Source organism: Solenopsis invicta, chromosome 6, assembly GCF_016802725.1.
Source record: "Solenopsis invicta isolate M01_SB chromosome 6, UNIL_Sinv_3.0, whole genome shotgun sequence".
Taxonomy (NCBI): Eukaryota; Metazoa; Arthropoda; class Insecta; order Hymenoptera; family Formicidae; genus Solenopsis; species Solenopsis invicta.
Window position 1 is genome coordinate 10,996,902 of NC_052669.1, and position 17,125 is coordinate 11,014,026.

General features: G+C 34.4%; 2 protein-coding genes across 2 annotated transcripts; one reads left to right on the forward strand and one right to left on the reverse strand.

The window, feature by feature from the left end:
* Nucleotides 1–20: 20 nt before the first annotated feature.
* Nucleotides 21–2,620, reverse strand: LOC105202498 (testis-expressed protein 10 homolog). Its single transcript, XM_039451289.1, has 5 exons — nt 2,264–2,620; nt 954–2,118; nt 612–843; nt 229–383; nt 21–148 (listed from the first exon to the last, which is right to left on the reverse strand). Exons 1-5 carry the CDS (start codon nt 2,465–2,467, stop codon nt 45–47), a joined length of 1,860 nt encoding a protein of 619 aa, XP_039307223.1. The 5' UTR covers nt 2,468–2,620; the 3' UTR covers nt 21–44.
* Nucleotides 2,621–9,961: 7,341 nt separating this feature from the next.
* LOC113004688 lies at nt 9,962–11,788 on the forward strand. Its single transcript, XM_026138818.1, has 3 exons — nt 9,962–10,082; nt 11,155–11,580; nt 11,625–11,788. The coding sequence occupies exons 1-3, from the start codon at nt 9,962–9,964 to the stop codon at nt 11,786–11,788; spliced, it is 711 nt and encodes a 236-aa protein (XP_025994603.1).
* Nucleotides 11,789–17,125: the final 5,337 nt, after the last annotated feature.

Genomic DNA, 17,125 nt, shown 5'->3' on the forward strand with positions numbered 1-17,125 from the left:
CAGGGCACGATACATCCAAGTCATGAAGCTGATTGATTTATTATTTAATAATAAACATGTGAATCTATAAAGTAAAATAGATTACAAATCATAAGTCTCGATTGTTTATCATCATGTGAACCTACAATATCGATTTTGTTAGCATTGTCTGAAAAGAATAAAGCTGAATGTTAATACGACAAAAGTGATAAGAATACGATTCTTTTTAATCAAATTCATACTTCTTACCGATAATAGATTCGTGCTTAGCCACCAATTCTTCCCGGATCCATTCTTTAAAACGTACAACTATATGACTGATCATACGAATTACGACGTCATCTATGCTTGGTTTCAGGAGTAAACTTGGTAAGCTTGCAACAAAGTTTTCAAACGCTCTCTCTCTGTCAGACAAAACAAGTATAAATCAGGTTCCGTCTACTCGTTATTGCTCGTTATCATGTCGCCATATCCATACGTCGTATATTTTATATATAAATATATATCAATAATTATATATATATATATATATATATATATATATATATATATATATATATATAAACGGATAATCGTAAACGTGTACTCTATAGAAATTACACGAGGTTATTTCTATTAAAAATCTGTATTACCTGTGTAACTCATTCAAATCGCTTTGCAACATAATATCACCAATAATCAAATAGAAATGTGATTGCAATTCTTTCTTAGCTAAACGAGAAGCTGCTTCAATAATCAATCTTAAAGTATGATTTAAACTAATACTGTTGGTATACCAAATTGTACCAGCTTTCAAAAACAAAGTTCTTAGAAGTTTAGTTAGTTGCGATGATACGGACGAGTCGCACCAATTTTCAACAACACCTAAAAAAAATGTTTTTTTTCTTTTTTAGAAAAATGTTCTTCCATTGTTTTGTTTGAAAAAAAAAGATTTGCGATATGTAACGCTAATTAGATACAATATTATTTTATACCATTTAAATATTTCATAACTGATACACAGCACATCTTGGTAGATTTGGAAAATTGTTCGTTACGACTAAATAAAGATGTAAACCAAGCATGAATTTGACAAAGTCCTAAATTCTGTTCCAAACATCCTTCTGTAAATTCCATTTGAGAAAAATCTTTTTGGCGCTTTCTGAATTTATTAATATGCGGTTTTACTTCAGTATATGGGAATCTTGATAGAAAATTTTTCATATATGAATCGTGAAACGTCTCTTTAAACCAATGTTTTACATTTTCCACATCGCAATCGTCGTGATCCAACGTATCAATGTACTCCGCAATAGATTGTATAATTATAACGATGCTTCTTAATAATGTGGCTCCATCACTTAAAATTGTAATCTCTGTGTAATTATCAACTTTTTCATCCTTGGGACATACTTCGAGCCAAATATTACACATCAATGGTATCAATAAACCTATATACTTTACAAATTCTTCTAGAGGTACAGTTTCTTTTGCACGACTATCTAACGAACTCATATCTTCAAGATTAATTTCATAAAGTCGAGTTGCACAGTTGCTGTAAATAGGAACATATCTGGTATACCTTTTAGATCTTGGAAGTACCATATTCGACCGCGTATTCGTACAAAGCGTTCTATAGTTTACAACAGAGATAAATAAATTGGCTAAACGTTCCAAAACTTTAATTCTCCAATTTATATTTGTGCTTTTGGAATTTAGAGTCGTTGTTAATTGTGCTTCAGGTCTAACTTCATTGTGTAATCTACATATCATACCTAAAAAATTGAGTAGTATTTTATGACTATTCTTTGCCACAATACTACCACAATTTTGTAGGAGTACATCTAAGAAAAGTAGAGAATCTTGTTTTACACATGGATCGATATGTGTCATGGCACAGCTCAAGTAAGACATAACGATTTCACACAGGGGCATCAACTGTTCATTCGAAATACGACCAAGAATAACATTGAGCGCATGAAAACAACTTGTTCGTACACCTTTCTCTTTATCAAGAGATAAAGCTGCAATACCGTGTAACAAGGAATTCAATCGTGAATGTAATGATTTTGGAGGATGTCGAAATAAGATGTCTTTTAATTGTTTCAAAGCATCTTCTCTCACAGTCGAATTATGATGTCGAAAGAGCGTTAATAAATCCTGAAAGTAAATTACATATAGATTAGATAATACAAGCTCCAATTATAAGCGCACTAATTAAATAGTCTTTCAATAAATACGCTAATATAGAATACGCTGTGTCGATTAATTCAAGTAGAAAGTAAATGTAAATTGACTCACGTACATCAATATTTAATTTGCGAGTGCTGACAATTTCCGTTTCATCTCGTTGCTTTAATTGTTCACGTATCAATATCTTTTTAACTTTAAACGACGTATCCGTAGCGTTCAAGCCTTTTGCTGGCCGATCGATGGATTTCTTTGTTTTCAATTTTACTTTTGACTTTTCCGATTTTAGATGTTTCGAACGTTTATGATTCTTACTCATGTCTTCGAAATGTGATATGTATCGTATTAATTACAAGTAGTACCGCAGTTTAAAGTGTAATTACAATACTTTTCTATAAAGCCCCGCAATTCGCGCCGGTTGATAGGTTGGGTTACACCGGTTAAAGGGCCTCACACATGAAATGCATAACATAACCAGAGAGGAACCTGCGGGTGCCGTCACATGGGGCGTAACTTGCGTAACCGTAACTTGCGCCGACCAATGATATCGGTTTACTGGAACATTAGCTTCCGCCTAGTTACTTTACGCTTTTTACGTTATTATCGTTACGTCGAATCCAATTTCCTGCGTAAGAAACGCTGTGTATACATGAATTGGTAACACATGTATTACTTAAATAAGCAGAACAAAATTGAAAGATAGATAATGATATCAGGGTAAATTAAGAAACAGTTTTATATCAAATTTATTGTTTATAATAACTATTCTGTAATAACATTCTGTCATATTCAATCTTCTTGCGAAATGTTGATACAAAATTTTAAGGTTATAGGCCGGTATTCATAGTCGAGTCTTATTTCAAGATTGTCTTAAGCAACGTCTTAAGATGCTTATACGGCTCTCTGATTGGTTGATGGCATCTTAAGGTGATACTTAAGGCAATCTTAAATATAAGAATCGACTATGAATACCGGCCAATAGTTTTATATTAATAGATATGTCCGTGTTGCTTGAATTTCTTGCATGTAAAATGCTTTCTTTTTCTTAAATGCCTAACATATATTTATTTTGTTTTAAATATATAAATTTTTGAAAATTACAAAAAACAGGAATATATGCCCGCACAGGTTAGATTCGCACATAGATGATTCACACATACTAGTGTGCAGAGTATCAGTTCCACATGAGGCGTACTTTCCGAGACGCGTAAATTACAAAAAACAATCGTAAATTTGTTTAGCATTTCTGTTAGAGAGTACAAGAGAAACCCTAATCAGCAATTGGTTGCATTAGATACGCATTTCTTGAAAATCCGCGAAATACGCTTCATGTGAAAGAAGGCTTTAAAATGGCGTAACATATTTTAGTAAGTTACTAGAATACGCAAATTACGCTACGCAAGTTACGCCCCATGTGACGGCACCCTCAAGGCGCTCGTTTATTTATTCTTATGTACCGGTACTGCAAAACTTTCTAACGTGACTGTACTGACAAAGAGAGGTGGCCCTTCGAAATGGCTCTCTCTCGTCACGTTTTCTGGCGGCTAGTGCCCATTCTAGTTAGAGTATAGTTCAATGGTGTACACCCAAGGACTTTGATTCTGTCCATGGGGAAATTTTCCAAACTGAGAAGTCACCACTTTCTACATACTCGCAGTTCATGATTAATAAAACGACTAGAGCTTATTGGTCGTTACGTTAATCATGAACTGTAATGCCTGTTCTACAATAGCAGTAAACACAAGAGCGTAAGGTTGTAACGTAAGAAATGAAAATTTTTCATTCGCTTACGAGCTCTTAAAACCACGCCTTACAACCTTACGGTCTTGTGTTTATGCTATTGTAGAACAGGCTTAAGTATGTAGAAAGATAGCGACTTTTCAGTTTGAAAAATTTCCCCATGGACAGAATCAAAGTCCTTGGGTGTACACCCATGGAATTTGATTCTGTCCATGGAGAAAATTTCCAAACTAAGAAATCGCTATCTTTCTACCTACTTACAGTTCATGATTAACGTAACGACCAATAAGCTTACCAAATTAAGAAGTTGCTATCTTTCTACAAAGGGTGTTTATGATAAACCAAGTTGAGTTGGGTTCCACTAGGGACAAAAAATGTTGGGTGTAACTCTCTGTAGTACACCCAAGGACTTTGATTCTGTCCATGGGGAAATTTTTCAAACTAAGAAGTCACCACTTTCTACATATTTGCAGTTTATGATTAATGAAACAACTAGAGCTTATTGGTCGTTACATTAATCATAAACTGTAAATATGTAGAAAGATAGCGACTTTTTAGTTTGGAAAATTTCCCCATGGACAGAATCAAAGTCTTTGGGTGTACCTTTATGATTTATGACAACTCAACCGTTGAGTTGTCATAAATCATAAAGGTACACCCAAAGACTTTGATTCTGTCCATGGGGAAATTTTCCAAACTGAGAAGTCACCACTTTCTACATACTCGCAGTTCATGATTAATGAAACGACTAAAGCTTATTGGTTGTTACGTTAATCATGAACTGTAAGTATGTAGAAAGATAGCGTCCTCTCAGTTTGGAAAATTTTTCCATGGACAGAATCAAAGTCCTTGGGTGTACTACAGAGAGTTACACCCAACATTTTTTGTCCCTAGTGGAACCCAACTCCTCAACGCTGTATCGTATTGCGTGAGTTAAGTTAGACCTCGTGCTCAGCCGATGTACTATGTAGAAATTTCATAATAGCTATTTGTATAAGTTTCTCATAAACTTCACACATAAATATTGCATCTTTTGAAGGAAATAATAAGCCTTCTTTATTTTTTATGGAAATCAAATCATGGTCGTAGGAATTTAGCTGGAGTTCTGTCAAAACGTCGACACATTGTTCATAATTTTTTTTTGTTAGAAAACGTACTGCAATGCCTGATATGTATGATATAATATTGCGGAAGCATTTCGTAATTAGCTGCGAGTTATTTTTATTACAATACAAAACAATATCATATATTTCTAAAGCCTGCCGCAGACGATACGTTTTTTCTTACGAGATTGCTTACGTGCTCCTATACTGGCAGTCTTACGTGCTCCCGTACTGGAAATGGGTAGCTTACGGGCTACGCTACTGGCTCGCGTACTGGATTTTCGTAATAGATCATGTCCTATTTTTCTTACGTGATTCTGTACTGGTTTATTGTGAAAGCCAATCAGGACGCAGTCTTATAGATTATACTGGGTTATACCAGGTTATACTGTCGAAGTGTTGTCAAAGTTCAAACGTGAATTCACTTCGCAAACATAACATCGTGCAGAAATGAAAAGACTTCAAAATAGTCCAAAGAAAGTATTTTATGTTTAATAGAGGCCTCCTAATAAGAACCATGTTTATATGCGATAAACACACCAAATTACCATAATAAACACAGTAAAAGTGAGGCATTAAAGAATGTATTGACTGTCGACTCCATAAACGTCGGCGATATTTATTTCGTTGTCGCAATTTTTCAATAATTAAAAATAATGCAATTTTACGACAATGTACAACTGTTGCAATAATTTCATCCATCTCATCTATCTCATCCATATTTAAGCGTGCCGCTTCTATGAAACAAATTTCAGTTGCTTAGCCCGTACGAAAACTTGCACCGTGTGAAGCCACGGCCAGTAGCACTGCCAGTACCATTGCCCGTACGGTAGCAAGTAAGAAAATCCAATTAGAAATCCAGTAAGAAAAAACGTATCGTCTGCGGCAGGCTTAAGTTTTTATTATCACAATTTGATGCATCAGTTACTAATGTCTATTTTCCATTATTGGCGGTTTTATTTATCGTCGTAATTAAATTTAATCAAGAAGTAAAATATAATATATTTATATTTGATAATAAAATACAGTTTCCAGATGAATCTTCTTTCAATTCCATATAAAGCAAAATTTTTTTTATTGCACTTTGAAATTGCTTTAAACTACTTATTATTGGATCTAAATTGCTGTCTTATAATACTAAACATAAGTTCTACATGATCTTGACTAAATTTGTAAGTACAAATATCTTATAACAGAATTTGATTTTTGCAAAGCATAATTCCATTAAACATTTAATTGAAATACAAGAACCTAAAAATCTAGCGTTTCTACGAGAATTAATGAGCATGTTTCATGTGGCGTTTTTATTAAATTGGAAATATATTCAAAACATTTATTTAATTTTGCATACATGATGTTTCTATTTCTAAAATTAATTTGTGCTTTATAATTGTATACACCCAAATAGCACAAAATATTTATAAAACATTTACTAAATATTTATTAGGAGTACAAATTGAAAACCGTTGTTTTTTGTTAAAATTTGAGGATTGATTGTTGAAAAATGGTTACATACTTATTCTTGAAAGTATTGTCCATCGCTGGCCACTACTTTCTCCCACCTTTCGGGCAGCATACGAATCCCGCGTCGAAAAAACTGCTCGTCTTTTGCGGCGATCCACGAATCGACCCAGTTTTTGGTCTCTTCGTAATAATGGAAGTGCTGCTCAGCCAGGCCATGCGCCATTGATCGGAACAAGTGGCAATCTGAAGGGGCGATGTCAGGAGAATACGGCGGATGAGGTGAAATGTCCCATTTCAATGTTTCCAGATAGGTTTCAACGACCTGAGCAACATGTGGCCGAGCGTTGTCGTGCAGCAACATCACTTTTTCGTGTCTTTGCTCGTATTGTGGCCGTTTTTCCTGCAATGCTCTGCTCAAACGCATTAGGTGTGTTCGGTAGCGAGCTCCTGTGATGGTTTCACCCGGTTGCAACAGCTCATAATAAATCACGCCGAGCTGGTCCCACCAAATACACAGCATGAGCTTCGAGCCATGGATGTTTGGCTTGGCCGTCGATGTTGATGCATGACCGCGGTAGCCCCACGATTTTTTTCGCTTTGGATTATCATAATGGATCCACTTTTCATCGCGGGTTACAATACGATGCAGAAAACCCTTCCGTTTTTGCCGTTGGAGTAGCTGTTCGCACGCGAAAAAACGACGTTCGACGTCTCTCGGCTTTAATTCGTATGGCACCCAGTGTCCATGCTTTTGGATCATTCCCATGGTTTTCAAACGATGTGAAATAGTTTGTTGAGTCACGCCCAATGAATCTGCAAGCTCCTGTTGCGTTTGAAATGAATCTTCATTCAGTAATGTTTCCAATTGTGCGTCTTCAAACTTTTTTACCTGTCCGGGACGCTCCTTGTCTTCTACGCCGAAATCACCACTTTTGAAGCGTTGGAACCATTCTCGACATGTTCTTTCACTAATGGAAGCCTCACCATAAGTTTTTACAATCATTCGACGCGCCTCAGCCGCAGATTTTTTCGAATTGAAGGCAAAAAGCAAAACTTCCCGCAAATGACACTTATTGGGCACAAATTTCGACATTTTCGATCACAAAAAAATATATAATGCCGATAAAAATTCACAACTGCAATGATAAGGAATTGTTGCCAGATGCCCAACCTTACATTAAAAATTTTTGATCTAACGTTTGGCGCCAGCATTTACCGCTGGCGCCATCTACTGGAAAACGGCGGTTTTCAATTTGTACTCCTAATATAATATTTATTTTAATATTTTATAAACATTTATCATAAACATTTAATAAATGTTTTTATGGCCGTAGATTAGACTGATTATAAATATTTATCATAAACGTTTCAAAAATATTTATGATAAATATTATGGTAAATGTTTTGAACACGTTTATTAATTATTATGATAAATATTATGATAAATATTTTGAAAATGTTTATTAATTATTATTATAAGTAATATGGTAAATATTTTGAAAATGTTTATTAATTATTATGATAAAGATTTGTAAAATTTTGCTTTTTTTATTAAATTTATATAAAATTTAGTATTAAAAATTGCATCAGCAAACAATATTTTTTAAATATTTATTGTTGTGTATTTTAAATATTTAAAAAAACATTGTCTACTGATTGGGAATAGTAGAATCCAACTAAAAATTATAAATTAATTTTAATTTTATTTATTATTTTATAATTACAATATTAATATGTAATAATAATAACATAGATATTGCAATTCTTATCATTCTCGGTTAGACGTTAGCGGGGAAAGGTATTCAAAGGTTCCTTCCACATGTTCTGAGACTTAATTCGTGCGTAGATATCAATAAAAACGCTGCCGGCAGACAAAGTTCAGACGCCACAACTCTCTTAAATTTATTTTTTTGAGGAATTTATATGCCCGACATACACCGCCTATTTAATGTACTAAACCTCCTCAAGGATTACTAATGGATTATACTCAATTTACTTAAGGGTCTCAATGGCTTTCAGATCTATTCTATAGATATAGGCTGCGGTCCACTTAGCGCTTCAAACGCTACATAGCATTTGTAGCATTAATCATGATGTAAAAAACAAGGTGAAACAACGCGCATCGTCGGCGGCTCGATGCGCGGTAAGAGGCGTGGCTCAATGTGATGCGCCAATGAAATTTGGGTCCAAATATATCCGCGCAATTTAAATACGAACAATCATATGTAGTCACACGTACTTAAAATGTAGAAGTTGTTAAAAAAAAATATATATAAATGTAAAAATACTTGAAACTTATTATCTTTAACACAAATCACTGTTGCAATAAACACTGTTGTTATAAACATGCAATATAACAATTTAGCCATACACATAAGCTCATTCTTATAACTTTCCAAATTTCTTCTAATCCAAGTTTAAAAAATTTGAAATCACAATTTTCATTAATGTACAAAGTCTCAACCTTACCTTCACGTTCTTCTTTTTTTAAGTAGCTTTGAATTTCTTCGATTCACCAATTATCTCAGATTCACGTATAAATACAAGTATACATACGTCCCAGTACCGCAGTCGTAGCCATATTGAATCTCAAAATTTGGACCCAGTTCTGATTGGTCTAGAGTATGGTCTACTGCGCATCTGGTTACTTAGGCTTGTTTTCTGTTCCTGCACTAGACTGCACTAGAACGTTCCTTCTTGCTTTCGCTAACTTTGAAACATCTATCTATTTCATTTTAAGTGTACACTTATTTAGAGAGTTCAGGAATAGAAAACAAACGGCTTGTTTCACCTTTCTTCTTACATCATGGCATTAATATGGCTGGTCCATTTGACGCTTCGGAACGCTCCCAATAGCTCTTATTACGTCATCAATACGTCATCGTTTTCGCTCTCGATTCGCTCTAACTGCCTCACCTCGGGAGATGGGTTAGCTGGAGCGTTTCAATATTTGGCGGGAAATTACGACTTGAGCCGCATTTCGATTTGCGCTCAAACCGCTGTTGGCTTCATCAATAGTTCGTTTGGGGCCGTATTTGTGGTCATACGTGTTTAAACATGATATATCAATTGACAATAAAAAGGAATTATTATCATTAACTCTCTTTGTTTCTGCTACGCGAGAAAAAATAAATTAAAATTATGACTTTACCTGAAATGACTCTTGAATTCCATAGCAGTGAGAGATGGGATAATACGTTCTACATAACCTTCAATTTTAGGCGTTCTTCATTTTCTTTGATTCATAACTCATTAAGCAAAATTCTATTTCTTCTTCCTCATCATCATATATATAAGATATTATATCGTTGAATGTATTATAAACATTTACTAAAATCGGAACTGATTCCATTATTAAATTTGGATAAATCGCGGCTAGTTGATTCAAGTGCTACAACTGCTACAAACTGGTCCACTTGTGTAGTGATTGTAATATTGGTAACACTAGTGGACCGATCATAGCGTAGCGTTTAGAGCGTAGCATTCAAAGCGTTCAGAAGTACTAAATGAACCGCAGCCATAGACACACCTCGGCATGGCTCGCTCAACGTGGCTCAACAGGAACAGGAAGTAGCTGCTCAATCGCCGGTCGCTGGTCGGCCACAGATTGTTCACGTGACGCTGTTGGTATGTTCTTTTCAGTTTCACTTCAAATGCAGTTGAAAAGAACAGACTAGGAACTTACGATAGTGGCCTAGCTTACATCGAGCACTTACGCGTACTATAACTCGTAACTTTCTATTAAATTCTTTCTATTAAATCTTACTTTCAACGATGTGTATACATGATACATATATTTAATAATCTTGATTCATATTGTACCAGTTTAGTATACTATTTTTTTAATTCATTGCCGAAATTAAGATAATTTAATAGAAAATTACTATAATAGTACGCGTGTATCAAGTGCTTGGTGTAAACTAGGACAGTAAAGAGGAATCGATAGTACATATTATACATACATCAAAACAGTATAAAAAAGAATAAGAAAAGCTACGCAACGATACCACTAATTATTTTATTTGTATTTATCATAAATATTTACATAAATATTTTTGTAAATATTTATTCTTCATTTATCATAAATATTTTGGAAAATATTTAATAAATATTTTAACAATATTTTAGATAAAGATTTTTATAATCTTTTCCATCATATATATAAAATATTTATAAAATATTTCTATAATATTTATAAAAAATATTACAATAAACGTTTATTAATATTTATCATATATATTGTGTGTTATCTGGGTAGTTTCATATTTCGATTATTCTACGCAGTCCACCAGTTAAGCACGAGGTCTAACTTAACTCAGGCAATACGATACAGCGTTGAGTTGTCATAAATCATAAAGGGGGTTAAAATCCTGCATTGACAGTCTTACCATTTTAACCAGCTTTATACACACCAACTTCCTTAAGAAACGCTCTGTCATCTGTATATTTCTAGACATCAAATCAGCGTTTGACAATGTCATCCCCTCTATCCTCATCAACGATTTAAAGACAATTGGTATCCCAGCAAAAACACGCAAATTCATTGAAAATTTAATCTGGAACAGAAAAGCATTCTTCGTTATCAATGGCAATCTATCGGCGCCACTCAACTTACAAAAGAGCACCCCTCAAGGAGCAACTTTAAGCCCCATCCTTTTCAACTTATATCTAAAAGACATCATTAAATCTCTCCCACTAGGAGTCAAATCACTGCAATATGCAGATGATTTGGTAATCTATACTTCTATCAAGAACGTTGTTTCTGTAAGTGATATGCTACAACAGGCTATCAACAATGTATGTCTTTTCTTAAAAAACAAGGGCCTGGAGTTGTCCCCTACTAAATCTAATCTTCTCATATTCTCCAAAAATAAAATAGTGCAGGATTCTAACGTCTCTTTTAAAATACAAAATTCAGAAATTTTAAGAGTTAAATACGCCAAATTCTTAGGCTTCTGGCTAGATGAAGAGCTTACTGGCAAAGTACATTATCAATTTTTAGTTAGCAAATGTCGCAAGCTAGTGGACATTATTTCAGCCTTGGCTGGACTTTGGTGGGGATCACATTCTCAGCTTCTAATAAACATTTATCGAGCCATAATCCGAAGCGTGCTGGAGTACGGATGTCAGATATACTAATATGAGGACAACTCAACAATATTTTTAAAGATTTGTCGTTTGCATACAAAGCTATTAGAGTTGCACTAGGCTACAGGGGCTCCACACCAATTAACGTCGTGTTAAGTGAAGCCAGGGAACCAACTTTGGTCGCTAGATTCAACTTTCTAACCATCAAGTTCATCAACAGCCTGCAAGAGACTGCAATCCAATAATCAATGCACTCACAGATCTCATGTGTGCGGCTCGTTCCCCAGAAGCACGTGCCCATATCATAAAAATCTTTTCTTTATTTAAATTCTACATCTTGTTTAAACATAGTGTTAACGTTATATATAAAAGTGTCACACCTTCAAAATATGATCAACCCCTCAAATCAAAAACCTTTATACCAAATCAACCTTTATACCACATCAACACTTCCATGAAAACATCAGTTTCAAATTCTCGCAAAGCTTCCAGCAATCTAATTCAACAAACTTTTAAAATGTAAATAGAAAAAATTCTTGTCGAGGACATCGCAGCCCTTTATACAGATGGATCTAAGCTAGATAATGGAGTTAGCGTGGGCGCTAGTATCTATATTCCCCGCCTTAACCGTAGCATTTTATATAAACTGCCTCCTGACGCCTCGGTATTTTCTGCTGAAGCATTCGCAATCTTGGAAGCAATCAGCGTCATCCTATTAATGAAACTGAAGAAAGCAGTAATTTTTACTGTTGCGTATACATTTTGCTTTACAAGTTTATTTTTCGAAATGAGAGGAATCGAACGGGTTTCATGACCGACTCGTTCATTCCTGATAGTACATGTTAAGGCATGCACGGACGGTTAGGCTATCCGCGTCTTTGCATCCGCCCGCGCGCCTACAAACGGACAGTCGCCGAGCCAAAGGGATGACCAATCAGAATGCGGCTGCCAGGACGAGTACGCAATTTGCTGGAAGGAAAAGAGTGGGATCATCGCAACCCCGAAAGGATATATATATCGATTGCTTATGGATCAAGGCCTCTCTTCTCTTTTTCTCATCTCGGGTTCAACTGGCTAGCGGCTGTTCGTTGGAACATTAGCAATACACAACAAATCACAACCCTGAGAGCGCATCGCGTTGTACTTCTGGATAGTGAATAAGTGTCCTCTCGACAAACACGCGAAGACGTGCATGATCAAAATTACGAGATCGTGCAAAGAAGCGGTAAAGTACCGAACATTTTGGTGCCTCCTGTGAGGTCTCTTCCCTGGTTTGCGAAGAAGGTGTCATCCGGAGCAGAGGTCGTATATTCCATACAAAACGAAGGGTGCGCTACGAAGTCAACCAACGGCGTTCCCAGCGAGAGGCTCTTTGCATCACAAGGACAAGCTTGCCGAGAACAACGAAACAGGTCGATCAGGAAAGTACAAGTTAATTTAATTCGATACGAATTGCATAACGATGGCCACTAGAGTTAAAATACTAGAACAAAAACGAAGGACTCTAAAGGCACAGCTTACGAGTCTCGCGAATGCCCTCGATAAAAACAAATACGATAACGCGACATTAAAATTGCGCATTGCCCGATTAACGGAACTATATCACGCGTATGAAGAGTTCAATGCTGAACTCGTGGTGTTAGATCCGGACGATGAACACCAAGCGGAATTCATGGATATCAATGAAAGATTTTTTACTCTCACGGGCAAAATCGATAATATTCTGTACGGAACGAATGCCTCGTCGAATAGTAGCGGCTTGACGAACGAAGACACTTGTAGATCCAATACAGCAGCCGCACCGGCGCACAGTGGGCAAAAAGGCTCATTTTTTGGACAAAAATCGACCGACAGTGCAATTCTTAACCGATTTCAAAAAATTTTTTTTTAAATTACTCGTAATGAAATGCTCTATTACGTGGACCTGCGCCTTTTTTGAAACAAAGCTTTAATTAAAAATGGCGGATCAAAAATGATGACGAAAGTGCTGAAATGATATTGAACGTGATACCTCACCTACAATATTGGATATTTACGCCAAATAAGGTATATATAGCTTTTTTGACACGCTAAATATGAATTTAGTAATTAAAAAAATTCTAAAGTAAACGTGACATTGAATATAGAAATCAAAAATATTGAAATTAGACAATATTTAGTAGATTTACAGAAAAGTTCGTAAACATTAGATACATTATTATTATTAAATGTTTTTCACAGTTTGTAATATTATATTGTTAAAAGACTAGAGAATATTATATTGCTAATTAGCAGAATTTTGTTATATTGCTTCGTTATAATTGTTTGTGAATGACAAAGCAATGCCTAAGCCCTTTTACCGCGTCAAGGTATCTGCCATTAAAAGGGTGTTTGGTTTTTTGGGAGGTTTTTGGTTTTTTGTTTTTTTTTGTTAAAAATTTTTTTGTATAAAATTTTTTTTGCTGTTTTTGTTTTTTTTGTTATTCCTATATCCTAAGCATTATATTACGCGTTATTTATACACGCACACGTATACGCACGCGCATTCCTAAAACAAAAAGTCTATGTCCTCAGTCTAAGACTCAATTAAGAGATCTTTTATTTCAGGTGAAAATTCTTTTGGTGTTTTCTCTTGCTCAATTCTAATATTACTGATTAGAGGATCAGATGAAATCAAAAGATAGTGCATTATATCCTCGTTAGTGCATTTCCTTGATTTCATCCTGCTGTTGTGAGCTCGAGCTTTTCTAAAAATTTTATTACTTGCCTCTTGCGCTTCTTCCGACAAGCAACCAATTGGCAAATCTAAATGTTTTATTATGTTACTACCATGTAGTAAAACCTTATGTACTGATGGTGGCATAGCGTACCAAGGATATAAATCGAGACACAGTTTTGCGGTATCCAGACAGTATTGACCAAATTTCTCAAAATTTATATCTTTGCCACATGCTAATATCTGCAAAATGTTCCCCAATCGTTTTATCACATGTATGTGCAGTCCTGTAATTTCTGCTACACTTTCAGCGTGTGCAAAAAAAGAACGGGCAACATTTCCAGTGTTTGTTGTCCCTGAGCCTTGCTTTACAATGTCAACGGTTAATGACAATTTCGATTTTAATTTATTTTGGATCCTTTTTTTTCTTTCGGCTTTCAAAATTTTATTATCTTTCTTTGCGTAGCCTAATTTGAAATCTAAATTGTAACTAATATGTAACAAGTACTCCATGAATCGGATCCAGCAATGCAATGTAGAAAGACCAAATTTATAATTATCTGTAGTACATGGAAGACTTTCAATGTATTTTATATTATTAATATTTTTTGGACTTACTCCACAAATGTTGCAACAATTCGAGGATTTTTGACCAGTTAAAATGTTACAGATTTTGCCATCAATCATTGTACATTTGATGTTGAACGATATATTAAATGCTATATTTTCTTCTGTGATAAATGAAGATTCCAGTTTCTTCAAGGCATCTGAATAAAATTTGTATTCATTAAGTACAATGTTATTATTTTCTTTTACAAATTGAAATTTTATTGGGCGGCAATAATTAACAGACGATGGTCTTTTATTCTTCCACACAATACTATTTTCAGCCACCAACTGAAGCGGGACAAATGATATTAAAAATACAGCGTTATCACAGAAAATATCTTTTACTATTTTATCGTCATCATCATCAATATCAGTTGATTGATCTTTCTCTGAAGTAACGATTTCTGGTATCCATTTCTGCCTAGTTGTTTGTTGTCCGGATGCGCCATCCATACCCCATTTACCATACAAAACCAACGTTTTATCGCGTAATTCGTAGAGCTTTTCTTTACTTAATGATAAAAGAATTCTTTCTGTGGTATGGTTTAATAATGATTCGATATTTACACTTGCACCAAAATCATTAACATTTAAATCTTTTGGGTAGCAGTTCTCTTTAGCGCTCTTAATAGCAGTGTACGGAGGATATAATTTACTACCATGTAGCATCTTATTGTATGTCCGCAGCTTGTTATACTTAACTTTTGTTAAGTCTAAGTCTACATACATAGCTAAGATATTATTAATATTTTCAATATTTAAAGTTCCTTCTTCCGTATCCGAGTCATCATGAGATTGGTTTTGTAAACATTTAGCAGCTCCCAAAATTTCCTCAGCACCGTGGTTTGAAATTATATTTTTAATACGTCTTTTTTTTGTTCTTTCGGAACTTTCGTTATAAGATATGGATGGACGACCTTTTTTATTTACATTTTTCATTTTTTCATTTGGTGCAGGAACTTGTAATGAAAGATTTTGTGAAGATTGTGCTATATTTTCAACTGATTTATTTGAAGCAATATTGAATCTCACTATAAACTCCTTGTTTAAGAATGTTACATACTTTTGTTCAAAACGTTTCTTTTTACGACTAACGGTATTCCATTTCTTATTGTATAAAGGAAAAAAATTGTCTCGTAAATTTATTTTTATTTGCATAAGTTGGTTTTCATTCAAATTGTGCTCACTTCTTAAATTATTTAAAATTATATCCATGTTATTTTTATTTTCATCTGAATAAGTCCACATATATTTGCATAACGTTTTATACTTTATTACGAAATCCATCTTTTTTGTATGTTTTTAGAATTATGATTTTACTTAATCAAAACGAAAGCGTTATTACGTACAAAGTATTAACACGAAAGTGACTTTGCTGGTCTAATACAATCAACACATATATTCTAATCCATACATATGTCGTTATGAACGCGATAGTCTTCTATACGCAACAGCAAGCATGTGGCTCGCTACGTATAGCGATCGTCAATTTCTGCAGCTTGGCCGCTGCCGATCACAGCGCTGTTTTAGGAATGCGCGTGCGTATACGTGTGCGTGTATAAATAACGCGTAATATAATGCTTAGGATATAGGAATAACAAAAAAAACAAAAACAGCAAAAAAAATTTTATACAAAAAAATTTTTAACAAAAAAAAACAAAAAAACCAAAAACCCCCCAAAAAACCAAACACCCTTTTAATGGCAGATACCTTGACGCGGTAAAAGGGCTTAGGCATTGCTTTGTCATTCACAAACAATTATAACGAAGCAATATAACAAAATTCTGCTAATTAGCAATATAATATTCTCTAGTCTTTTAACAATATAATATTACAAACTGTGAAAAACATTTAATAATAATAATGTATCTAATGTTTACGAACTTTTCTGTAAATCTACTAAATATTGTCTAATTTCAATATTTTTGATTTCTATATTCAATGTCACGTTTACTTTAGAATTTTTTTAATTACTAAATTCATATTTAGCGTGTCAAAAAAGCTATATATACCTTATTTGGCGTAAATATATCCAATATTGTAGGTGAGGTATCACGTTCAATATCATTTCAGCACTTTCGTCATCATTTTTGATCCGCCATTTTTAATTAAAGCTTTGTTTCAAAAAAGGCGCAGGTCCACGTAATAGAGCATTTCATTACGAGTAATTTAAAAAAAAATTTTTTGAAATCGGTTAAGAATTGCACTGTCGGTCGATTTTTGTCCAAAAAATGAGCCTTTTTGCCCACTGTGCGGCGGTTCAAAGAAGGCGCATAAA